At 40.4% G+C, this 26909-nt stretch overlaps 1 protein-coding gene across 1 annotated transcript; it reads left to right on the top strand.

Moving 5' to 3' along the window:
- The first annotated feature begins 1248 nt into the window (after positions 1-1248).
- LOC121679886 (interleukin-31 receptor subunit alpha-like) lies at positions 1249-26747 on the top strand. The gene is made up of 15 exons (XM_042058943.1): positions 1249-1367; positions 1594-1653; positions 4427-4720; positions 4825-4984; positions 5131-5279; positions 11125-11264; positions 11420-11588; positions 11834-11916; positions 12108-12300; positions 12424-12696; positions 13811-13966; positions 14949-15092; positions 23941-24022; positions 24220-24301; positions 24623-26747. Exons 1-15 carry the CDS (start codon positions 1355-1357, stop codon positions 25148-25150), a joined length of 2526 nt encoding a protein of 841 aa, XP_041914877.1. The 5' UTR covers positions 1249-1354; the 3' UTR covers positions 25151-26747.
- Positions 26748-26909: the final 162 nt, after the last annotated feature.

The raw sequence follows: 26909 nt of genomic DNA on the forward strand, positions 1-26909 counted from the left end.
CAGATTGGATGCGTCTTAAATATTTTTTGGGTCAAGTCACCGCGCGAAAATGCAGGTAGATTAATCTGTTCTGCCAGGTCAAATATATTCCCGGTATGCGCTGCGTTGTCGTTAGATCAGAACCCATTGTCTACTGCGCAGCTTGTTGGCCTAATGGCCTCCACTAGGCCTGTTGCAGGCAGCTCACTGCGCCGAGGTTAGTGTGCTTCACTAATTTACGGATTGGGATAAATGCAGAGACCAAATTTGCTTCACGGGATCAAACGAGTATATATACTTATACTTAAGCGTTTCTCAAACTACAAGGAGTTGGAGTCTAATTATGCCGATCGATTCCTCTGTCACTCGTCTGCTTATTTTACTTCGTTATAGATCAAGGAACCGTGGAAACGTTTCGGCATTCAGGAAGAAATATTTGCTAATTTGATGTCCTCAAACAGTCAATTATGTGGCGTTCAAGCATGCGTGTATACGTCTGCCCGAGAGAAACTGAAACCAATCGATAACGTTGGTAAAGCAAAGCTCCGCTTCAAACCCGTTGGAAGGCTACGAGGTGACATTTAAACGAATGAAGTTGATTCGTGCAACTTATAAAAACGGAGCGGAGACTGAATAATACACCGTATAGCCTACCATTGAGTATTATATAGTCAGATTTCAATATAACTTGTAGACTAATTATTCTCCCTGTTTAATAAAGATTTCCAAATCAGTGATTTACGTATACTCTGCCGTTAACCACACAAAAACTGGTAGCTTGGGAAGTATTTCTTATGCAAGCATCATTATGCGATCCTGGATTGATAGGTTGGAATAACCGTCCGTGGACACTTAAAGGTGCAGTTAGCGCTGTAGGCTACACCAGAGAATGTCTAATAAGGCTACACAATTTCAAGCCCATAACATTTTGTCACATTCAGCAATCATCTCACAATCTGAATGCTGTCCTGTTAAAGGGGGGCATGCAGCAGCACTCGCTCCGAAAACTGAAAGGCAAACGCGAAACCCTGTGTAATTAGCCTAATGACGGGAGGGATGAGCTACCTACCTGTATCGTTTAGTCCTTGATTAAAAATTAAAGTCTATAAAGGTGTCTGCAATTTTAATAAATAAACATAAACGCGGCTGGCTGAACCTTTACATTATAATGTTTGGGAGTTGCACGAAATTGTAATGGAATGTAGCCGCAGCTTGCGATAGTTGAATCACGTGACGCAACTACCAAGGCCCGCCTGTTCGGTTTCTGGTGAAGCGATGAGAAGTTCCTATTTTTCCGGGTAACTTCAGATTTCGCAAGGAGTGAGCTGATGTGTGAGAATATTGTGGACTGTAATGAGGTAGCTACGTTGGAAATATGGACCGTCTCGGTGAGTAAAATGAACATGATATGTTTCGGACCTGCCAGAGGGAGCTAAACTAGACAACTTGTAAAGTAAAAAAGTTTGTGTGATAAACAGTTGCCTACTCTAAATGTTCAAAGCGGTCCTTTTAGAGCAGCCTATATGGCCTAGGCTACTTGCAATCAACCGGGAAATATGTTTCAGTTTGCTGAGAGCGATACGGTCACAACCCTTTCCCGTTTTTTTCCCGCAGGGCAACAGTTGTGCCGTTATCTTAGGCCTACGTATTTGTTATTGGCTGTGGTCTGTTACGGTAAGTCTCATCTGCATGCTCTCAAATCCAAGCGCAATGTGTGTTGTAACTGTTGGTGAAGAGCATAGGCTAGGCCTACTGTACGTGTGAAGTAGCCTAACCTAGGGCACGAATGTAATTCTTTGGGAGAAAATTATTAGGCTATTCAAGAGTTGAAATAAGCCTACCTGACGGCAGGGATGAGCACATAGGCTACGTCAAAATGTATTTTTAAATAAAATAATCAAATACCCTAATTGTAAGTGCAGGCCTATCAAAATACACTACCAAACGCAGTAACCAGCTATGTATATAAAATAAAAAAATGTATTTTTTGTATAACAAAATAAAAAATGTATTTTTGTATTTGGAAAATACAAAAAAATAGTAATCTCTTTAAAGGGAGCATGAAATCACTTTGCAAACTTTCCATATCTGTATATTTAATCTAGGCTACACCAGTGTTTCTCAGAAATCTTCAGGCCAAGGGCCACTTAACAAAAAAAACAAAAAACTCACGGACCACCTAGCTAAAAAAAAAGAGTGGACCTACTTCAACAGTAGCCTATATTACACAATAGGCCTACTCACTGAACCAACTTTCTTATTGTCTTTGCACCTGCTTATTGTGTCAGAGGATTCACATGATTTAAACTGGCATAGCTTACATAGACTGTCTCATCTACCGGGGCTGACTTGGGTTGGCTCACTTTTCACTCTCGGTTATAGGCCTATTTCTTCATCTTACCATGCGTTAAAACTGTCAAAGCGTGATTAACTGAAAGCTTGGGATCTCAGCTAAAAAATGCATACGTTCACTGTCAACAAATTATTCCTTGTTTTGAGTTATTTTAAAGTGGTATTGTGCACTTGTGCCAACCTGCCCCAGGCACAGGGTTGGTTGGCACATGTAGTCAGTGTTGGTTGGTTATATAGTCCTTTGCAGTACTCCTTTTGCTTTTGTTTGAAGTGCTCATCTATCTCACTGCCTACTGTAAGGCTTTGCTGATGTCTTTCTTGTATGTTTTTCTTCAGTAGGATCCACTGTCAAGACCAATTTGGTCCCTACCGATTTTTTTCACTTCAGATTTTTAAAAATGCTTCCAAATGTAAAATTTTGTTCAGTAATTACAATAACAAGGATAAAATAAAGATTGATTATGTTTTTATGTGTAAAATACACAGTGTATAGATTTGTCACAAAATAGCCATAGTATGTGCCAACCATCCCCAATCAGTGTGTCAACTTGCCCCATCCACGTTTAGACACTCCTCGACACTGAAATGGTGTTAGCCCGCCAGCACCAGTCACCACAGGCTTACACATTTCTTATCTAAACATATCTGAGTCCTGTCTCTTTCAAGTGAAATACTTTAATACTTTTTCTATATCCTTACCCATCACAAAGCTAGAATGTATTTAGTGGGAAGGGCGGTTTTACCAGATATTGGTTTTACCAAAATTAAATTAGTAGTACTTTTAGACTACAAATATACACACAAATATACGCATTTTGATAGAAAATATACAGCCTTTTTTTTTCCGATCCAATACAAATGTCAAAATACTATTTTGTATTTGAAAAACGTATTTTAACATGTATCATAAATAGCCTGCCCATCCCTGCCTGACAGGTGCTGCTTCACCACCATCAAAAATGACCCAACCTGCTATGCCTCTTTTCACCACACACAATCTACAAAGTAACATAGGTTTTAAACATATCATGTTTGGTATAAAAGGTCTTTGTGACTGTGGAAAAGTAGGCTACTTGCGTCAGCCGCGTCCTACTCCACTTCATACGCTTCACACTTAAGGCGGAACACTGTAGGGCAGTATTGGTTAAAACTTTAATAAATAGCCTATGAAACATCCTAATATATTTTCTGATTTTTAAGAACATTATCTTTTTTGTAGTACAAGATTTCTGAAATGTTACTGTATGCTTTAATATGCAATTGCATATATAATTGCAATTGGTGGATATAGCCTTTTAAAGCTGCAGTTGGCAAGATTTTTTGATCATATTCACTGAAACTCACTATGCTCCGACAGGACAACATAAATCAGCCGGTTTTAGAAAAAAAACCCGCACTTCTACCTCTATCTAGAGCCTGTTATTTTTTTTTTCCAAAATCCACAGCTCCCGGTTCTTCTGGTCCAATCAAAGTAGGGCTGTGAGAGATCTGACTGTCAATTACAGTCTGGTGCAATCTGGTGTGCACTGACGAGCACAAACTCGATGAGAGGGTGGGGGAGGGGCATGAGAGTAAACATTCAAAATTTTGTCCAAATTTTTGTCCACATTTTGTCCAAGTCCACTCAATCTGTCAGACTTGCCAACTGCAGCTTTAATTGATGAGAGCAGTGATTAGGAGCGACGTCTGATTTGCTTGGTCTTAGAAATCATATGGAACTAGGACCCACCCCCTCTGAAATTTCTGTACGAGAGTCATATTGCTGTTCATAGACAAGGCCTAGAGTAAAGCCGGGACAAGTCAATATGCGATTAGAGAGGAATGGGAAATTTAATATGAGCTTTGTTGTCAGTTACATCTGTCAGTAGGCTATGTCAGTTACAGTGAATGGTATTAAACAGAGTAGGTCTGCCAACCAAAATAAAACATGCCAATGAGATCCCATTGCCACCCCCTTCTCTAACCATGTGTGCAACCAGTGTGGACCAATTTACTCGTGGTAAATTAGTGATAATAATAATAATCTTTGAAGGGGGGATAATTTTTTGTGCATCTTTTCACAACTACCTATTCAGAACACATCGTTTGTTGGCAGGTCAAGACTCAGACACGTGTGAAGTAATCCCAAAGAATCTCACTGTGAATCCTGGCTCCAATGTCACAGTGATATTTAAGGCCCCATTTGGTGGCATTTGCTGGATGAAATTTAATGCCTTCAGTCCAAGTAAAGTGTTTTGGACATTAAACAGTAAGAAAATCGAGGAAAACTACTATAATCACAATTCCACCTATGCTGTGGTCACTGTTGTGAATTTCACTCTTGAATCTGGCACTGTGGAATGTCACATGGATGAGCAGGTGTTGGGTGGCACCATTATCCGTACACAAGGTGAGTGTTCAATTTGTATTTATATTGGTTTATCTACATGTTGTTGCAATGTACCACACTTCTTCAGGCACAGTCATCAGGTTTTACATTTACTTCACTGACAGCTACTTCTAGGAATACCAGAATGATTGTGGAACTTCCAAAGAAGCCTGTGGATATACATTGTGTTACCAATGTAACAGTTATTGAGAACATGTACACTATATGTTACTGGAACGAAGCAGGAAATTCACAGGACACAACATATAATGTTACCATGAAACCGTAAGTGTCAACAATTTTCAGAACGCAACAGAAGAATAAGTTTTACTTTCTCAAACACACAGGATTTGGCATTTGAGGTAACTGTACATATTTGAAATACGACTAGTATAACTTGTAACCTGAATATTTTATCTCCATATGGACAGGAAAGGTAATTGTATATCACTTGGCCAAAATCATTGCCAGTTGTTGCCAGAACATGCAGATTTACTTCAGGACCTAACTGTTACTATAACGGCCATGAATACTGCAGGAAATACATCAGCCACTGTCCGTATGCATGGCTGGGAAATTGGTAAGTGATCAAAGACTATGAATAACTTTTTTTTGTGCTTAGTCTGTAAGGCCAGCATACCTAAACCTGTGGAAAGGTCTCATGTTGTCAAAAGCCTTTGTAACAGCACCCCCATTTATACATACTGTACAGCGGTGTAAAAAAAAGGGTAACAGACATAACATACATGTCATATGTACATGTAAGTAATTAACTGGTACACTTAATAGGTTTATTCCACTGTATCAAAGAGTAACAAGGTTGTAGCAGCACAGCTGTTACATGTACACTGAAGACAATGAGGCCTTGACTAGAGCTAAGAATGGTTTGTATATCAGGTAACACTTTATTTTAATGTGTCGCTGTTACAGTGTACCTACCTAATTAGGTACAGTGGTACAACCTGTGTAACAACATGTACTATCAGGTACTATCATTGTACTTGCATTATGTATTTGTGGGTACCTACATATAGTTGTTACATTGTAATACTGAGTGCTTTTACAAAACTTTGCCAATTTGCCTAAATTTTCATCAGAGGCAAAGAGCTGACCTGAGACCTGCTGGATGGGGTAAATCTGGTCATGATAGATTTGATATACAAAGCATGCTTAGCTCCAGTCAAGGCCTCATTGTCTTCAGTGTACATGTAACAGCTGTGCTGCTACAACCTTGTAGTATCAAAGTAACTGTATCACTGTATCAAAGAGTAACAAGGTTGTAGCAGCACAGCTGTTACATGTACACTGAAGACAATGAGGCCTTGACTGGAGCTAAGCATGCTTTGTATATTAAATCGATCATGACCCGATTTACCCCATCCAGCAGGTCTCAGGTCAGCTCTTTGCCTCTGATGAAAATTTAGGCAAATTGGCAAAGTTTTGTAAAAGCACTCAGTATTACAATGTAACAACTATATGTAGGTACCCACAAATACATTATGCAAGTACAATGATAGTACCTGATAGTACATGTTGTTACACAGGTTGTACCACTGTACCTAATTAGGTAAGTACACTGTAACAGCGACACATTAAAATAAAGTGTTACCGTATATCAAATCTATCATGACCAGATTTACCCCATCCAGCAGGTCTCAGGTCAGCTCTTTGCCTCTGATGAAGGCAAAGTTTTGTAAAAGCACTCAGTATTACAATGTAACAACTATATGTAGGTACCCACAAATACATCATGCAAGTACAATGATAGTACCTGATAGTACATGTTGTTACACAGGTTGTACCACTGTACCTAATTAGGTAGGTACACTGTAACAGCGACACATTAAAATAAAGTGTTACCGGTTTGGTAAAAGCACTCAGTATTACAATGTAACAACTACATGTAGGTACCCACAAATACATAATGCAAGTACAATGATAGCACCATGATATTACATGTTGTTACACATGTTGTACCACTGTACCTAATTAGGTAGGTACACTGTAACAGCGACACATTAAAATAAAGTGTTACCCAGTTATTAAAATCACTACCGTTTATATATTTCTTCTCGTATGCCATGTCACTACTCTGCTATAGTTGATAAACTACCGTATTTTATGGACTATAAGTCGCACTTTTTTTCATAGTTTGGCTGGTCCTGCGACTTATAGTCAGGTGCGACTTATATATGAAAAAAATTATATAATTGAACATGTTTTTAAATGTTAATTTATATTAACTGACATGAACCCTACATGAAACATTACCGTCTACAACCTTGAGAGAGCGCTCAAATACACAAGTCCTGTGCACTTTCAGTCAGAGATTAGTGCTTGCGCTATGCCTGAAACACACGTGCTTACTTAAATGCTCAAATTATGGCCGGGATTCTATTTATAGCCGGGTCTCAGATTCAGACAAATAAAAGCCAGTATAATTTTGTTTCAATTTAACTCATAAAAGAGCTCTTCTTAATAATTTATATTGTTGGTTGGTTTAATATTGTTGCCAATGAAAAGTTATCGTCCTACACCATGAGTCTGAGACTGTCTGAGCTAGAGGCTGAAGCAATAACCTACATTTAAACACAATTGTTGCTGCCAGGCATCAGCCTATGAATTTGATAAAAAAGTAAATCATGCATCATTTAAAAAATAACTAAATTTAGGCTTATCTTAGACCTCTTTGGCTATACGGATTGAATTGATGCAACTGTAACACTTGGTGGGCTGATGTAGGCCATATAGGCCATTTGCTTACAATTGTCTGATGCATTAATGGATAGGACAGACTGATTGGTGGACATGGGGCATTACCCACTACTTTGTCTATATATATCTCCACCCACCCGCTCATTTTCTTGATACCTGACGAAGACCTCTGGTCGAAACGTTGTGTTAATAAACCACTCTGGGAGCTTATAGAAACAGTGTGTGGGTATCTTTTTATTTTTCAGTTGTGCTTTGCCCAGCCATAATTTGAGGATTTAGGCTACGATAGTCTGTCCCCTAAGCATTCCTCACCCGTTATCTAGACATGCATGAAAACATGAAAACATTTGAAAACAAAATATTTGATCGCTGTTTTGCTACTAATTATCTTTCACATGAATATGCACAGAAAGTGAAAGTAGGCTAGGCCTTATATGCGCTCCGTGTCTGTAGCTTTCTGTTCACGTCCGCAATCGATTATAACGTTCCTCAAATGGAGAACACATCCATGTTCTCTCGCGTTATATTATAGGCTGTCACTTCTAGCAAGTGTTAGCAAAATACCTGACTGTTCCTGATCACTAAACGTTTGTTTTCCTTTCCTGTCGATAGCAGTTGATGTAGAAGCACCTATAGGCTATAAATTGACTTTAGCGGTGACAAATCCTGCTGAGAGAGAGAGAGAGCAAAGAGAGAGAGAGAGGCACTCCCAAAGTGGTCCTGCGCGCGTGTATGTGTGTGTCTCTGTATGGGGTTCAATTGAAGTCAGAGTTGGTCCATCCAGTCAATAGTCCCGCATTCAGGCCGCTCCATTATTAGATTAACGTCAGACAGCGCTGTAAAATGCGTGGGAATTTCTCGCATTATGATGGCTAGAGTTACGGGACTTTTATTAGTATGCTCGATACTTAGTAATAATTTATGCGCAATACCCGCAATCCCGCGCTGAAATTTAGCCCTGGTTTTAAATGCGCATCTTTTTTTCTCGCTCTCTCTGCGAGCATTTGTTCTGCTGCCAGCTTGTGCCAATATGTCATCCAAAATGCTTGATTGCATTGCATTCTCCACATTTTTAGCTACATTTTCATGTACCACATCAACATTTTTGTTCAGGGAATCTTTTGTAAATTGCTTTACAATAGCGTCGGGCCCTTGTCAGCAGCCTTCGGCTTGCCTCTTGCCACTATTCACTCCTTCGTCTTCAACATTCCATGTAGAATTCTCAATATTTTTGGCCTCAATGTGTCCAGTTACATAGTCTGTCTGTTTATAGTCTTGGATTTTGCTAAATAAATTTCTAAACATCACCTGCTTGCTGCAGCTTCGGTCTGCACGTCCTTTTAAAACCGCATCTTTTTCTCTCTCAAGCATTTAATCTGCTGCCGGCTTGTCTCTCCACATCGTCCAAAATGCTTGATTGCATTGCATTCTCCACATTTTTAGCTAAATTTTCATGTACCACATAAGGTTTTTTGTTCAGTGAATCTTTTGTAAATTGCTTTACAATTACCGTCGGGCCTAGGCCTATTGCCTGGCTTGCCTCAGCTTCGGTCACGTCCTTTTAAAACAGTCTTTTTCTCTATCGTGAGCATTTAATCTGCTGCCAGCTTGTGACTCCACATTGCCCAAAATGCTTGATTGCATTGCATTCTCCACATTTTTAGCTAAATTTTCATGTACTATATCAGCATTTTTGTTCAGTGAATCTTTTGTAAATTGCTTTACAATTACCGTCGGGCCTATAGGGCTATCCTTCAGTCACGTCTAAAACTGCATCTTTTTCTTTCTCGTGAGCATTTAATCTGCTGCCAACTTGTGACTCCACATCGCCCAAAATGCTTCATTGCATTGCATTCTCCACATTTTAGATACATTTTGGTGCACCACATGGCATTTTCTTTCAGTGAATCTTTTGCTTTGCAATTACCTTCCTGCCATCCTCTTGGCTGCCTTCACTCCTTCGTCTTCATTAACATTAATCTTTTTGGCCTCAATAATCCAGTTACATAGTCTCTGTTTTTGGTTTTGGATTTTGTGAAATACATTTCTAAATATAGTCCGGTGCGACTTATATATGTTTTTCCTGTTCATGACGCATTTTTTGACTGATGCGACTTATACTCAGGAGCGACTTATAGTCCGTTAAAATATGTTTAAACCTGCCAACGCAGTTCTCCTCCTGAGGAGCGTCTGTTATAGTGCCTTATAGTGCCTTATAGTGTGTTCCAGTTAAGAAGCATTTCAGAAAAATTATGATTGTATGTAGCCTACTTACGATCAATGTATGTATGCACCAATGACATGCAGTAAGGGCAAGCAAGGTAGGCATTGCCTAACATGTGATAATGTAGGCTAATCAACAATAAATGTATGAAAATACATATAATTATTCTCAATTTGCAAGTATTAAACAAGTATTGCAAGTAATATTATACAGTATAGCTGTAGTATTATTTATCTTAAAAGTCCATATTATTTATCCTAAAAGTCCACCTCTAGAGGCCAATTGCCACAGTTTGCTTCAAGCCCATTAATTGTCAGTGGCAAAATAGTGTTGCCTTAGCGTTGTGGGTTTCAGACTCATGCACATGCGTATTGAGTCCCTTATGTTGAACTCAACAAGGGAAGAAAGGCCCTGTTTTGGGGTGGGTGTTTTTACAGTGGTTGCAACTAAATGCTGCCTGCAAGGTACTGCTTGCACCATGACTGTGGTGGTATAAAGTGTGCTGGGGAACTGTGCACGATGTAAATGAAAATGACTCAATATTGGTCACTGATTGACAGTGTGGTGGGGCTGGAATTGTATCCATACCTGTATTAGTCTTGTTGGCAAAGACCACATATTAGAGTTCAGACTAGAACCGAGTGTGTGGTTGGAATGCATGTGGTGCATGAATCTATGGTGAGCTATGGATGTACTTGTGGAAGTGTGCCTGAGGAGTGCTTTAGTTGTACCAAAACGTAAAAACATACAATGTACGTGGGTCTTAATGTCTGTGGGCAGCTCTAAGGAGCACTGCTGTGCCACTCTGCTCAGCTTCAAGTCGTTATAAAAGCAATTTTAGCTTCCATGTTTTCCTACAAATGTCAGCCTACGTGCAGTGGCTGCACAAAATAAGGTAGGAAAGAGGAAGCTAGTGCACAGAGCCCATTGCTCTGCTTTACACACAGTTTGTCCTGTTGTTGTTTGTTCCTGGTTGTTCTATTATCATTCCTCTCTTCTTAATCTGCAATAGTTTGTCATCCATATGTTGCTCATTAGGGAGACAATGAGATTTAAACCTTTCTTCAACCTTTATGGAAGACCATATACAGTAAAGAGTTTGGTAACACTTTACTTGACTGTATCGACATAAGAGTGACATGACACTGTCATGACACATGAAATCTAACCCTAATCCTAACTTCTAACCCTAATCCTAACCCCAACCCTAACCCTAACCATAACTCTAAACCTAACCCTAATCCTAACCCTAACTTGTTATGACAAAAACCGAATGTCACTTAATAACAGAAGCGTTATGTCATAAACGTTTATGACTTGTTTATGGCACGTTCGTGACAGTGTCATGTCACTCTTATGTCAACACTGTCAAGTAAAGTGTATAAAACTACAACAGTAAAAACATCATTAAGAACGAACTAGGTGCACTATTGTTCAGACAAGTGCAATTGGTAAAAACTACTGCATCCTCTTGTGTTCACCTTAGTCCAGTTTGATCCTCCGAACAATATTAGCGTGGAGCCTCTTCCAACTGGTCTGAGTGTGGATTGGGTCCAAAGATACACTGAATATAAGGACAATGAGAAATGTGAAGCACAATCTGTGGAAGAAGGCACTAATGTCACAGTAAGCTTGTTTCACTTTTGATTTATAAGTTTAATCAATTCAATGAAGGTGTAACTAACTAATGAACTACCCTTTTAGTAAAGCATTGTGTCATTTCTCAAGTTACTCATATGTTGGTGAAACCTACAACCCATTGTTGTTCTCTTTTCATTTAGATTGTGTCAAACAAAACATCAACTCCTGGGAAAAAAGCTATATATATTGGTGATGTTAAGCCTTGCACTAGATACACTGTTGAGGTGCGGTGTATCTACAGAGTTAATAACCGATTATGTCTATGGAGTAACTGGAGCAGAAGGACTGCTGTTTTGTCAGTACTTAATGGTAACCACATTTTATTCTGCACTAATTACCTTCAATTTAGTTAACTTTTCTCAAAACATTACTCATCTCCAGAGGATCTTCAAAACCCACCCTTAAGACAACTTAAACTTTTATAATAAGAATAAATACAGAGGATTGTTTTCTGGTTTCTCTGTAAACATGGCTGCAGGTTGTAGCGACACTGTAAAATGTATTATTATAAGTGCTTATACATTTTGTCTTCTCTCCTCTTACCCTACTTGCAGTTAGTTCTGTGCCATTCTATTTGTGGGGGAAAGTTCTGAAACAGAATGAAAATGGAACAAGGCATGTTCAGATGATGTGGAAGGTAATTCTAAGACGTGCCACTGTTGGGATTAGCTGTACCATTTTGCTAATGCCATTTTGGAGTTTTGATAGGGACGGTTTTAGGATTAGAAATGTGATTGTAATGAGGAAGGTGTTGTGAGATCATGATAACGGTCACAGAACTTGAGTGCTTCCAGATTTAATTAAGGCTCTTTTTTCATTGAAACCCAGGGGCCTCCACCGGTCTGCAAGGCTATTGATGAGTACAGGCTTTTTGTTGACTCAGGAATCGTCAAACTCAAGCCAACTCAGCATAATGCCACTGTTTTACTCAATGCCTCAGACCATAAGATTAGTATTGCTGCTTATAAGAATAACATAATCCTTCGTGACAGTTTTCTCAAGATACCCTCCACTGGAAGGGGTAAGCTTCCTGTTTCTTTGTTTTTTTTTACTGTGAAAACAATCATTTATCATCTTTTTGCTGCTCTTTCCTCTATCTGTTTCCTGACAGATAATGTGATGTGTCTCTGTGTGTTTGTGACAGATATGCCTCCAGTACAGAGACCCAATGCCACTGCACATAGTGGCCTCATCCATGTGTCCTGGGACGCACCCTCAACACCTGTGAATGATTATGTCATAGAGTGGTTCACAGATCCTACACAAGCAGACAGGCCTTCATGGGAGAGAACTCAAGAAACAAACATTTCGTTTCCTGGTGATCTGCCATATAAGCTCTACACAGTGACCATAACTCCACTTTATGATGACGGACCTGGCCAAGGAAGGACCCTACATACTTATGCAAAGGAAGGGAGTAAGTTTCTGTCCAACATTCTCTCCGGAGGAGTTGCCTGATTTTTTTAGTCCAATCAAGTTACAGCCCTCCCTTTTGTGCTCTAGAAACGATGTCTTGATTGGCTTGTATAGTGTATATTGCTGTATGCTGAAGGATACACAGTGCGTTCATGCAGCTGGGAAGTGGGAAGGTTCCCAATGCTAAACTCCCCACTTTCGTAGTGAGAACGTTGACTATGTTGAGTGATGTCAAAAAAATTTCCTTGGAGCTCTCCCAAAGCCCCCACTTCAAAATGAGTCCCCAGAAGTCCCCAGTAAAGGTGTGATGTACCCCCTCTCCCCAGATTCCCCAAATTCTCCCACTTCCCAGTTGCTCATGAACACACCAATAGTGATGGTTTGTTGAGGTGGTAAATGGGAAGACAAGGCAGGAAATCTTGAATATTACTAATTACTATAATTACAAAGGTCACACAGAGGAGATCAGGCTGGTGAACCGTTAAATGATTCACTATCAGGAGAGGAAAAAAACATTTTATTAGATTAAGTTAGAGTTTGTTTGAGCTGATCAGACCGACAGACAGACAATTCTGAGGCATTTAAAAAGTGTTATGTGCATGTATGTTTGTAACATACATCACACGACACAATAATGCACATTATTGTAGAGGGCCTTAAAGGAGAATTCCGTAGATCTCTTTTCACATAGATCTCTGTTCCTTAAGATCAACGAGTACTGTTGGTACGAAAACCCCCCGAAAACAATCGGTTCTACCTAGCTCAAGTTGCTGTAGCCAACAGCTAGAGCTACCAGGCAGCTACAGTGCTATACTCACAGCAACTCAAGCTAGGTAGAACCGCTTGTTTTCATTCCGACAGTACTCAGCTAGGTAGAACCGCTTGTTTTCATTCCGACAGTACTCAGCTAGGTAGAACTGTTTGTGTACTGAGTGACCTCGAAAAAAAGAGATCTATGTGAAAAATCACAGAAATTCTCCTTTAATTGTTATGTAGGCTTCTTTCCAGTACCATTTTTCAAAACACAATTTGTTCATTTCTGATTTACTGTAGGTCTAATTTACTTCAACTTTTTTTTATTGCACCCCATAAATAACTCCCCTGTCCTGCCCCAGGACCAGCCAAGGTTAAACAAGTGAAGCAGATTGAGGCTGACGACACGTGGCTAACGGTGGCTTGGGAAGCAGTGCGACCCAACCAGTGCTGTGCCTTTGTCGTCAACTACACTGTTTTGTACAAGGCCTCACACGACATGGGCTCAACATGGTTGAGTAAGTATCCTGAAATGTGTGCCATGGCCTATTGTTAGCCTTCAAAACTGATAAGGGTTTTTGTTGTTATTGTTGTGGTTGTTGGTGATGTTGTTGGTAAGATAACCAGTGGACGAGCCACCAACAGGTTTGAGCTTGTGCCATCAGAACCACTGAATTCGATAGATAGATAGATAGATATATAGATAGATAGATAGATAGATAGATAGATAGATACTTTATTGATCCCCATGGGGAAATTCAAGGGTCTCAGTAGCATACAGACATCACACACAACATGCACTTACAGCAGAAATGGTAAATAAGTAAAATAAAATAAGTATAAGTATAAACATATAACTAAACTCCACTGTACAATAAAGACAGTAGAAGATAAGAAAGATAAGAAAACTAACAAAACTAAATACTAAATACACTATATAAATTAAATTAAGAAAGTCCAGTGTGCTTGAGGGTGATCAAGCATAAGACGCTTGTAGAAAGTCCAATGTGCTTGAGGGTGATCAAGCCTATTGCCTATCAAGCCTATCAATTCCTATAGATGTACTAAAATAGTATTAGATACAGTAAAGAATAGTTGTTGGAAAACAAATGTTTTTTTTTTTGCTTTTTTATCTCTGTCATGGATCATTACCTCATAGTTGCACCAACAAGAATTAAATTAATTTTGGTTAAGGCATAATCAAGGATTTGTAGATCTACTGTAGGTGTAAATTCAATTCGAGTTATGTTGCCTCACTTAATTTTAAGCATGATTTAACAAATCTACGATTAAAACCTGATTACATTTAAACTAGGTTTAAAGTTTAGTGTAACTGGATTAATGGATAAACCTTGATTTAATCCAGGTTAAAACGTAATACTTGTTGGTGCAACCCACTTGTAGTCTGCTTCGTGAAAATGTGGTAACTAAAACAGAAAAAACGATCAGTGAGGAAGCTTATCATATTAATTTGTTCTGGTCAACATGTTGCTCCTCTAGATGTGACTGTCAATCACACAACACACAAGGTGACACTACCGAAACTCAAGCCCAGCACCACGTACCAGGTCTATGTCAGAACCTGCTCCATCAACAACTGCTCTAAAGACGAGGAACGCGCTAACTTCACAACAGAAGCTTATGGTACGATCTGCATACCCATTCACTCAGTATTACTCATTCACTGCGTATTAGATTATTAGAATTACATTGAAGAGTCAAGAGAATGCCTTAGTTTACAAGCTTGTTGTTGTTCTCATACTTTATATACCGTTTCATATCATTCACGGTCATTGGCGCCCCTTGGTGGAGCCAAGTAAAATGAGACATAGAAAAATCATCTTATCATACTGAACAGCTTTATTCTGAGAAAAAAAAAACTCAACAAGAAATAATTCTGTTTAACTAAAACACAATTATTGGCACCCCTGAATATAATACTCTGTAAAACACCCCTATGGGAATACAACAGCACTTTATCATTATGACCGCCGCTAGCAAAGCTAGCGAAGCGGTCATATAGGGATTGTCAAAGTCTTTTTTTTTTTTTTTCCCGTCATCTACTTCCTGAATTTTTGGTCAACGATACCGGTGACACCGAACCACCGGGGCACATGAAATTTGGTGGGTATGTAGCCCCACTAGACTTTTACGGAAAAATTTTGTTTTGTCCCCGGGGGCCACTCCCCCCCCGTGCTGGGCCCCCCGAAACGCAAAATAAGCAGTTTTTCCTAAATAACTACCTGAACCGTGGCACTGAGGATGAAGAATCTTTTATGGTATGTTGGTCTCAAGGGCCCACGTCAATCTGACCCATAATCACTCATTTGTGATTTGCACCCCCCCGGTAAAAAATGAAAATGCAATATTATTCTGCTTTAATCGCCCCCATCTTCAGTTAAGATGTTCAGAACTGCACCAAATGTTATGTGTATGATTGACCTGGCATTCTCTGGGGGTATGCCAAGTTTTGTAGAATTTCATCCATGGGGGGGGGGGGGGTCTAAAAAAAATTAGGTTATGTGTACATTTATTGACTGTACACTCATTGGCCTGTAGATGGTGGTGCACACATATACACATGCACACACACACAGGCACCCACATACTATCGGTATTAGAACGGCTGATACATAATTACAAATTCAGTAGGATTAAAAGAAAGCCAAAATAAATATTCATCATCATCATCATCATGGCTGCATTTCTAGTACTGGCGATAAGTAGTCGTTTGTCCACTAGATGGCGCGTCGTTGCAGTGAGACGTAATTTTGTTGGAAGTTAAAAGTGGGTTGGAAAAACAATGGACGCTTCATACAAGGAGTTTACCGCAGAGAACGTCTAATAAGGATAGGATGATGTTCACATGAAATGTAATTTCCATTTCTTCTTGAACCCGAAATAAATCTGAGGATGTTTATCGGACATGCTTGGTTTTTACTGCAGGTACGTTAATCTTATAATAAGGACCTAGGTAATGTTACCGTTAGTATTGGTTGAGTGATGGAGGCCAATTTGATTGATAGCATTTGTAGAAAACTATAAATGCGGTTATACCAAGCAAATTGATAGCAGCACTGTAATTGTATCTTTCGACTGTCATTTGTTGCACGTGCTACAAAAATCATTCTGTTCAATGGAAGATTTTTCAACGTTACACCTGTCTGATACAGTCTTGCCTATACATGCGTGAGACTGAGAGGCCTGTTTATTTTGTTTTAAGTGCGTGCAGGGTGTGAGAGGGGAATCGATGTGCTTTGATTCCAGCTTGGTAGTTGTAGTCTGTGAAATTAAAAAGCACGTGTGTGTGAAGTATCCAATGACTCATTTCATTATAGCTGCTTTAGCAACACACCTTCAGCTACTGTGTAGTGGGCCCCATTTAGAAGTGGCTACTTCATTCGCGCTTTCCTTGACTCATGGAGCTGCGTGAATTTTATTACAACTTTTCGCCACGATATGGCAGTTTAAGTCCGCTTGATACTGTAAGCCATTGGTTTCCAAAGGAGATTTTATTTGTGTCGCCAGCATAGCCTATTGACAATTTATGTTGTAAATAGGGCTTAAGCCTACCTGTAGCTTAGGGAAGCTAACAGCTTTCTATTAGGATCTAGTTTGTTAGTTACAGTTTTGTCATAACTCCCTGATGCATTTTTGCATTTAGAATAGCCAGAGCGTGGATATCTCAATCGGAAAATTAAACAATATCGGGTGCCTATGGACTAGGCTGGGTGAACCCAGCCTGATCTGCCCGCTATTTATTTTTTGATTTCTTAAAAGATTGAGCTTGGTCTGGTGAAAGCCAGACTAGCCATGGACCTCAGTTACACAATGCAAGGGAACATGAATCAGCCTATATTTGCACGAACAATAACGGACAACAGCTCTTCAACTTTGGCCCGTTAAAATGTGTATGAACAGTCTAGCGACGCATTTCATCAAGGTTATTTGGACATGTCAGTTATTTGCACCACTGGTTAGATGTAAAACAGCATTTCGTTTCAGACTACTGTTACTTAATTTGTGCATTAACAATAACGTTTCAGACTACTGTTACTTAATTTGTGCATTGAAAATAAAGTATTACATGAACTAAAGACTAAAATCTTATGTAGAAGAAGAAACATTCACAAAAAATCCATCCATCCATCCATGAAAATATAAATATACTGTAACGATTTGATAGAGAGACTCACAGTTGTCCAATCAAAAGGTTTATTAGCTGAAGCGGGAATCACACACACACCAGTCAAGTTGCTAGGTTACGGGGACGCTGGCGAGACACGCCGCTCCGTCTGGCATCATGTTTTTGTTTGTTTTTATGTAATGTTCGTAATTTTATGTAATGTCATGTTTATTTTTTTGTATTGGCTTGTCTAGTTAAATGTTTTCCCTATTTATTTACGCTATTTTTGATAGTTTTCGTGTTACTCTTAGTCCTTTTTACTCCTAAGTCAGCTGATGTCGTTGACATTTGTCCATTGGGAGCTTGCTATGGCTAGCTTTTGCCCTAGCTGGGCATCGGACATCCTTCCATCTATCCGTGAGCGGTGCAGCACTTCACTGTCTGGTCGAGGGGATCTCTCGGGACAGCTGGACCGAGGCTACTCTGCGAAAGATCTGCCGTGGCCGCCGAGCTGTTGCTGACCTGCGAGCTGCCTTGCCAACTGCAGACTAACGTTAACGGTGAAGAGCTGCATTCTCACGGAGCAACAAACGGTCACTGTTAAGTCCACCGAATTGCGGATCTACACGATCGCTCAGTACTTTGGACTGTGCTTCCATCATCTCCAGACTGCAGTCTAGCAGGCCTAGCTTCTAACGTTATCGTTATCTCCAGACTGCCAGTGAATTCACCGGGTTGGTCAGTTGCTAAAGAACTTTGTTGGCATTGCATCGGTTGTGAAGACACAGCTCTGTGCGCAGTTTTCACGGATCATCATTGCCCTTGGACATTTTCAGCTGGTTTGGAAATTGGACTAATTTTTAACATCACTTTTTCCCCTTTTAAAATATATTTTCTTTTTTGTTTATATGTTTTGTTGTCTGTCTTGTATGTCTTGGTGTCACGGGTACGCTGGCGACTACGCCGCTCCGTCCGGCATTTTTTGTATTTGTTATTTTTTAAATGTATTTGTCTTGTCTTGATGTCATGGGCACGCTGGCGACGATGCCGCTCCATCCGGCATCGTTTGTCTTGTTGTTATGTGTCTTGTTTGTGGAGCGCTTTGGATTGTACTATGTGCATGTTAAATGCGCTTTAAAAATAAATCTGCCTTGACTTGACCAAGACACCATTACATAGCAAACACAAGGGAAGTCAATAAAACAAGCACGATACACGAACAGGGTTGTCACATACAATACACCGGGTAAAACACATGAGGTAAAACCTAAAGAAAGACTACACAAGCTAACACATACATGACAAGGAAAACGCAACTACACTAACTTAAACCGACATACACAAACCAGCATTCGCACACATTGCATTCTGGGAGGCTAGCACTCAGTCCAAAAGACACTGACGTTACACAGCCCCCTCGCGAGCTATTGCCGTCCTCGGCAATATCTCCTCCCTTAGCCATTGCCATAACGTCGGTGTGGGCATTCACTCGCTCAGTCCATCAGTCTGTGGTACCGCCAACAACACGTGGGGTGCACACGCCGCAGGAGCTCACTCAACGGGGCGCCACGCTGCTAGCAATCCAGTGCGGGCGTGCTAGCAGCCACGTGGCCGTCCCCGCTCGTCACCAGCTCCCTCTCAGCAGCCGCCCTCCGCGGCGTGTCACCACGGCACTCCTCCTCTCCAGACGGGGCCCTAGGTGGCCTTACTACCGTAGACTGTGGCACCAAGCACTGGAACTCACGGGTCAACTGTCGCTGCACCTCCGTCGCTCCACTCCACAGTCGCACGGACCAGGATAGGCAGGCCCCAGCTCCGCTGCAGCCGGACCACGCTGAGCTCTCAGGCCGTCAGCTACCGGTTTCGGCGTCCCTCCTCGCAGAGCTGTCCTCCTCTGCTCCTGGCCCGCTCCACTCCGTCATGGTCGCGACGAAGGCTTGACCCCCCTCTTCTGCCTCGTGCTATCTCACCCAACACAGCGAACCTTTTTTTTTATTTCTCTCTGGCGCTGGCCAACAGGCCAACTAGAACGGGCGCCCACACAGCACGGTGCCTCTCACACGCACCCAAAAGTTTTAAAGTTCAGAGTTCAGAGAGCCTTTCTGTCGAAGCTGCCCCACCGTCGTGAATTCGCTGCCCCCAGCGTCTCCGCCAGCCGTCCGTCGTCCAGGAACCTCTTCCTCGCCGCTCTCCCTCGGCTCTGCTCACGCGTTGCGGCTCGCAGCGGAGTCAGCACCCAGGCCAGCGTCGTCTTCTCCGCGACCGCTACTTCAGGCCCCTCTTCCGGCAAGATCTCCTCCCATGGCAGCAGACAGGTCCAGGCGACAGCTCCTCTCCTCTGGCGGCAGGAACAATAGAAGGCCCCGAGCTTTTTAGTAGCCCTTACAAGGGCTCTCTCTGGATCCTCTAGCATGGGCCTCCACCCAGTGGTATGGTCTTCCATTCCCAGCTTCTCTCGCTGGGCGGAGGCCATGTTCGAAAGTCACTTCTGACACCAATGTAACGATTTGATAGCGAGACACACAGTTGTCCAATCAAAAGGTTTATTAGCTGAAGCGGGAATCACACACACACCAAGACACCATTACATAGCAAACACAAGGGAAGTCAATAAAACAAGCACGATACACGAACAGGGTTGTCACATACAATACACCGGGTAAAACACATGAGGTAAAACCTAAAGAAAGACTACACAAGCTAACACATACATGACAAGGAAAACGCAACTACACTAACTTAAACCGACATACACAAACCAGCATTCGCACACATTGCATTCTGGGAGGCTAGCACTCAGTCCAAAAGACACCGACGTTACAATACTGTATATTAACATAAAATGCAAAACAAACTTTTATTTGGAAACAGTTGGCAGGAGTCATAGTTGATAACAACTGACAGTTGAAATGTCTAAACAGTTAAATAGTTGAGTAGTTTAAATAGTTAAATTATTTAATAGTGAATTATTGTAGTGAGGACATTTATTTTGAAACAGTTGTGGGCAGAAGAAATAGGAACAGAATCTGTAGTCTTAATAGATCCAGATTGTATGCTTAAAGCCTGAGACAGAGTATATAGTTTAAAAGTTGAATTTAGATAGTGTAATGGATGTTGATAGACAGAAAGTTGAATGGATGTTGATAGGCAGATTGTTTAATGGATGTTGGTGGATAGTTTAATGGGTGGATGAGTGAATGGTTTGAAGAGGATGAATGGATAGAAAGTTGGATGGAATGTGCCTTATATCCTTGTAGAATGGAGAGACACAGAGAGAGTTAAGTTAAGCAGAAAGCAGTTGATACAGGTGCAACCAGTTTAACTGGCCCTTTGATGGGTCCTAGTAGTGAGCAGCTGGAAGTTGATACAGGTGCAAATCAAGTTAATTAGCCCATTGTGATGTCATCAGCCCATGTTAAGTCTATGGGGAAAAATAAGCTTGTTTTTTATTAATATCTCAAAAAGTATAAAGTTTACAAAAGTGAAAAATACATTCCCCACATGTCCTTTTCAAGACCTACGTTACAAAGTTTGAACGAAGTTTCTACGTTAAATGGTTAAAGCTGAATTAGATGCAGAAATTTGGTGGGAAGAATAACTAGAAAACGCAATTCCAGGGAATTACCAGTGCATGAAAATGCAAAACATATGGTGTGAAATATATTGTTAAAACAGATGATGTGCTAATTGGCAACCAACATGATGAGGTTTAATATAGTTGGAATGACTGAACTAGGTAGATGAGGTTTAATATAGTTACAAAGATGAAAAATACAAAGCCCCCATGTCCTAAGTAAGACCTACGCAACATAGTTTGAATTAAGTTTCTACGTTAAACAGTTGAAGCTGCATTAACTGCGTTAGAAGAAGACGAATAATAAGAAGAAGAAGAAGAAGAAGCCTAGGAAGAACAGTACAGTGCATTTTCATGCACTGTAATAATAATAATAATAATAAGAAGAAGAAGACTTAAATAAATAAATAACATTATGCTGATACCTTTTGCTTTTCCCAAATACAATGTAGCCTACAGGTGTAAGTGACCTTTCATCAATCCAGTTGCAATGGATGAACTGTGATGAACTGCCCTAGTTGTGATTGTTTAGAGATTTTAAAGGTTTTATAACAATGCTACATCTTCTTTGGCTATTCTACAATCTATTCACCTTTTCAGCCCCAGTAGGCTACTTTCTGTGCAGCCGCACACACACACTCAGGCATGCCAAACAAGCATACACAAAAGTTTCAAGAGTGGGGGATGGAGTAAAATATGGAGACAAATTGAAGTGTGATTTATTTTCGCGGAACGGATGTACAGGACTGAGCGGCGGTCATATTTTGTACCGCTATGCGGTACATCTAGTTATCATTATCATCTCCCATCATGTCTTATAAGCAGACATAGGCAGTATTTTAATTAGCTTTATTTGAAATACGTATTTAATTACTTTAGCGTTTTTTGTAATTTTTTTGCAGGATTGGAAAAAATCAAATGTAGCTTGTACCAAAATACTTTGAGGGATTGTATTTAGAATATTTCAAATACTTACTTACATCGCTTAGTTAAACATACTACCTATAACAATGACAATAGGCTATGCTTATCATAGTCTGGGAGCCAAAAGCCAGAGTCTTGGTGAACCTGGTTTTGTCGGTTAAAGTTATTTTCTTTATTGTTTCTTGTTGTCCATGGGGTTACTCAATAAAAATAGGGAGGGTGCCCAGTAATCCTTGGGCAATTCCCTATTTTCAGCTCTAAAGTTGTCCATACAAATGCCAATTTTGTTTTCCTTTTGGAAGGACAGCATGACATGTAAACCAAAGATTCTAGAACAGAGCTGTTCTAGAATCTTTGATGTAAACCCATGTTTCCCGTTTCCTGTAGTACTTATGCTACACTGTGACCAACTTAAAAGTGTTAGATCCAACTTTTCTCTTTAACGATCCCCTCTGGACATGTCTGAAGTTGGAAAAAATGAAAAGAGAAGTCAACTGAGGGCGGCAGCGCCAAAATGGTCAACTTTATCAACTAAGTATAAACCCATTTTTTGTCACCAAGTAGAACATTTAAATCTGCATTTAAATCTGTTTCTGTTTTATCATCCCCTTAGAACATGTCTGAAAATTGATTTGAAAAAAAAAAGTAACTAACTTCAGGAGCTTGAATTGTCAGGTGTGTCAACAACTAAAATTGGAAGACGATACAGATACAATACTGAGTGAGAACATTACGTAGGACATGGACTCCATATGACCATGACTTTTGACCCCATGACCTTGAGTACCTACGTAATATCTGATATTCATTCTCACTACAGGACAGTATTAAAACCATTTGACATGAGGATTTATGGGATTAAGGGATAACATCCACCGAGGTGTCCTGATATGCGGAAATAATGGAGGAAACAGATAAAAAAAACCTCCCCGATGCAAAACAGAGTGGAGTTAATTATTTCCATATATCTGGACACCTTACTGGATGTTATTCTGTTTGTCCCCCATGTTGCCAGTCATGTATGTAGGCAATAGGCATGCATTTATAGCACACAAAGGGAAATTTGATGTACTACTTTCATTGATTAAGGAAAACTATATGGGTAGTTTGCTTTGTTACAGTTGATTCCACTGTTGCGAAGCCTGCTTGTTGTCAGGTCAGGGGACAGATATGGCCATGACAGAAACTTGAGTTTCTGTTCAGTAAACTGTTTATGTTGATCTGGACATATGTTTTGAATCATTGTCCTACTTGCAGATCCCATGACAACCCATTTTTAGTTTCTTGCCACAGGCAGCCAGACTTTGAGTTAAAAATGTCATGAAGGTCATGATGCCATGCACCCTAACAAAGTTCCCAGATCTCTTTGGGGAAAAACAGCCCCACAACGTTACAGAGCTTCCACCATTCTTAACTGTAGGCAGGAAAGCTCAGTTGTCCAGTCCAAGTTCAGTAAATGACTAACAAACCCATAAACAATCCCAATTAACGTGGCGCATGGGCATGTATTTTGACTGACTGTTGAGCTCAAATATACTCTATAAAAACCTTTTGTGAAGCCAAAACCGAATTCCAGACCCAGACCTTTTAACCCTTAACCCTTAAAGGTGTAGGTTTTTGAACGTTCTAAAATTCTATGTTGAATTCAATGAACCCAGATATTCTTTAGAACGTTCATTTCTCAGCATTCCACTCCTTTAAGGGTTAAACTCTATAGCCAATGCACTGGCTACATTTCCTGTGGCAGATGAGTAGGCTTTTAGTCATCACTCTAGGAAGTAGTATGAGTACTCGTTCTCTGTTATTGCCAGCATCTGGTCCATTTGTCATATATTTGTTCACTGCAGTTCTCTGTACTTTGATTCTAGGTAAAGCTTTTATGCACATATTTGTTCTGGCGGCGATTGGTGTAATATCACTGCTGGTGACTGCTGTGTGCCTTTTCATGCTGTAAGTGGGAACTCCTTTTCAGAATTGAATTGAATATGAATAAACTCCTAATGTAATTTCAGGACTGAAATGTAAAAAATTGAATCCAACACTCACCAAGACATCAGACAGTGTTAAAGAAGCCAATAATTATATTTTGTTTCTCAGATGCTCCATTTGAATGTGTTTTGGTAATGTTGCTCTGTGCTGTGGTACAGGTGGAGGAAATTCGCAAACCTCACAGTGCCAAATCCTGAGTTCAGCTCCATGGCTATGTGGGCCCCAGAGAAGTCTCGAAAGGTATCAAGTCTTGTTCTGTTAACTGGACTTCAGAGAGCGCCTTTCCTCTTAACCTTATTTATAATTTATATAAACAATGGGTGTAAGAAAATAAGGTTGAGAAAGCACAGTGATCTATCTCTGCCAAGCTATTGTAATGAACATGGGAATCTAATGGCTCCCCATGCAAATGATGCCAGTAAACTTCCTTTCTGTATTCTGGAAGTCGGGCATCTTTTTGGATTCAAACAACCTTTCTTTTTTCTGTGAGAAAAACATCTTAGTAGACAGTAGTAAAGCAGGATGTCCTCTTATCATGCACATCTTCCGCTGTTTTCATAGCTTCCGATGTCAAATAACTTGGACTTCGACAACAATCCCAGTGAGGGTATTCTGCTATGCCACGTTGACACTGAGATGGACACCAGGCTGGCATCTCCTGCAGACACAGACTCCATGTTGTCGGGGGATAAGATGGATGGTTCCAGCGTTGCCTCGAACACCAGTGCTAGCAGCGGGCAGGCGGAGAGCACAGGACTCCCCCAATCCTACAGCACCTGGGAGTGTCCGTGCAAGAGCCCGGAGCCGGCCAGTCCAGCAGCGGTGGAGCCAAGCCAGCCGCAGCCGAGCCGGTCCTCACCGGCTTCGTGCAACCCTTACCTGGAACAGACGCCCATCTGTGGTCATGAAAGCCCATCAGGCCCACCGCAGGGACCCGGCTTGTCAGACAAGGGCAGATCTGTGGTAGAGGCGAGTGAGTGGGAGACACTGGCCAGTGCCCCCTCAGTTATTAGTTATGTGAGTGTGGAGGACATGCTTGAAAGGCAGAAAGAGCATAAAATAAAGAAGACTTTTGAAGAAGACATTTGAAAACAGCAACTCCAAAGCTAGCTGCTTTACTTAAAAGGTTGCCTTATTGGAACATTTTGTAATAATGATTGGGATTGTTTCGCATATTTTTGTATACACTTTTTTATCACAGAAATAACAAATTGTATGAAAGAGGATGGATGTATAGAACCTATAGCGCCAATGTGAATGTAGCTAATGGGAAGGTATCCAAGATTTCAGCAGAGGGATGAAAACATATTTTATACACGGAAAAAAAATACCCAATGTGACCATTCTCTTGAATTTTCACTCTTTTGAAACACAGCCATATTTATGTTAGTTCTACAACTATAGTTTTCAGACATCTGCAGGATCAGTACATTCTCATCAGGGTACTTCCAGACTACAACAATCTGGTGATGAATTACAAACTGGTGCAGAGAGATATTAACATCCCACAGCAATATTTCTTTGTTCAGGAAAAATCAAGTAAATGCTTTGTCATTGGTGTTCAGTTCATAGTATGCATTATTTCTATTTGAATAGAATGCCTCTGCTTGCATAAGCAACACACTGTAAGGTAACTCAATGTAGGAATTCTTCTTTTTATAATGTTCACCATAGTGGATATCCATTTAGCACTAAGGGGGTACCCAATTTGTCCCAAAAAGGCTCACGCACTTACCTATGACAACAATGTTTCAGGGTGCACCAGGTATTCTGGGTGTGCAGTGACAATGTCAGAGACTCCATCCTCCTCATTGTAGTCTGATTGACTTCATGGCATTACACAGTCTCTCCAAAATTGGAATTCTGTATTACTGCATCATTTCTGCAAAAAGATGCATTATTTCTGCATTATTTGCATTTTTTAAGAAATACCACAGCAGCAATTCAGTCACTTGGCTGAACAATCATAAAAACATCCTAGCAAGATGCAGATGCTTTCTTATGGAAAAAAGTGTAACCTGTTACTTGTGCCTTTCATGACAATACACTGGTACAACACTGTATCTCCACACAGAAAGAGAAGAGTAAGACTGAATAGTTAAATACAGGAACTATTTGCATGGAGCAACTATCTCCTAATTTTTCTATTGTCTAAAAAGTCATTAAATTTATCACTTCACCAGACATTTTTTGTTCTTTTTTATGTAAGGTGGTGGCGCCACCTTGTGGAAGGTCACTGTATTGTTGACATCCATCTTCATGATAATGTTAGTGTGAGTGAGGGGGGAGTGAACTTCAGCCATACTCAACATGAGTCTACCTGGCAGTCAAATGTTGATGATGAATTATGAGAACTGAAAGAAAGCAGTGTCCTTTTGGCAAACATGATGTCTATCTTGCTTGCATATGTTATCTTGCCGCTTATATCTTTTGTCACAGCCTTGTGGCTAGTTGCAATGCTTGCCAAGAGAACTGCACTCTTTGCCTCCCACAAATTGTGTACATCTGTCAACAGAAAGCTCAGGTATATGTGTGATAACATCTGAGGACATTTTTAATCAACGTTCAGCTGCAGAAGATTTCTAAACTGAGATGCTCTAAAAGTTTACTCTATGTGTGGGTGGAAAAGGCTCCTCTTGAGATAATGTTTTTTTTCTTTTTACATTAAACTTTGGGTTACATTTGCCTGATTTTTATGTTATGAATGTATGATCAGAACCTGACTTCAACCAAGAAATGTTAAATGTCTGGCGTCTGGCAGCGTAGCTTGAGAAAGTGACAGTAAATGATGATAAAGAGGACGATGATCAAAAAGCTAAATGCCCTATACTCCACAGAGACTATGCAA

This window comes from Alosa sapidissima, chromosome 13, assembly GCF_018492685.1.
Source record: "Alosa sapidissima isolate fAloSap1 chromosome 13, fAloSap1.pri, whole genome shotgun sequence".
In the NCBI taxonomy this organism is placed as follows: domain Eukaryota; kingdom Metazoa; phylum Chordata; class Actinopteri; order Clupeiformes; family Clupeidae; genus Alosa; species Alosa sapidissima.

Coding starts and splice junctions, on each gene's coding strand:
- LOC121679886 (XM_042058943.1), top strand. Junction 1,654..4,426: donor ATTGGCTGTGGTCTGTTACG/GTAAGTCTCATC, acceptor GTTTGTTGGCAG/GTCAAGACTCAGACACGTGT. Junction 11,589..11,833: donor TGTTTTGTCAGTACTTAATG/GTAACCACATTT, acceptor CCCTACTTGCAG/TTAGTTCTGTGCCATTCTAT.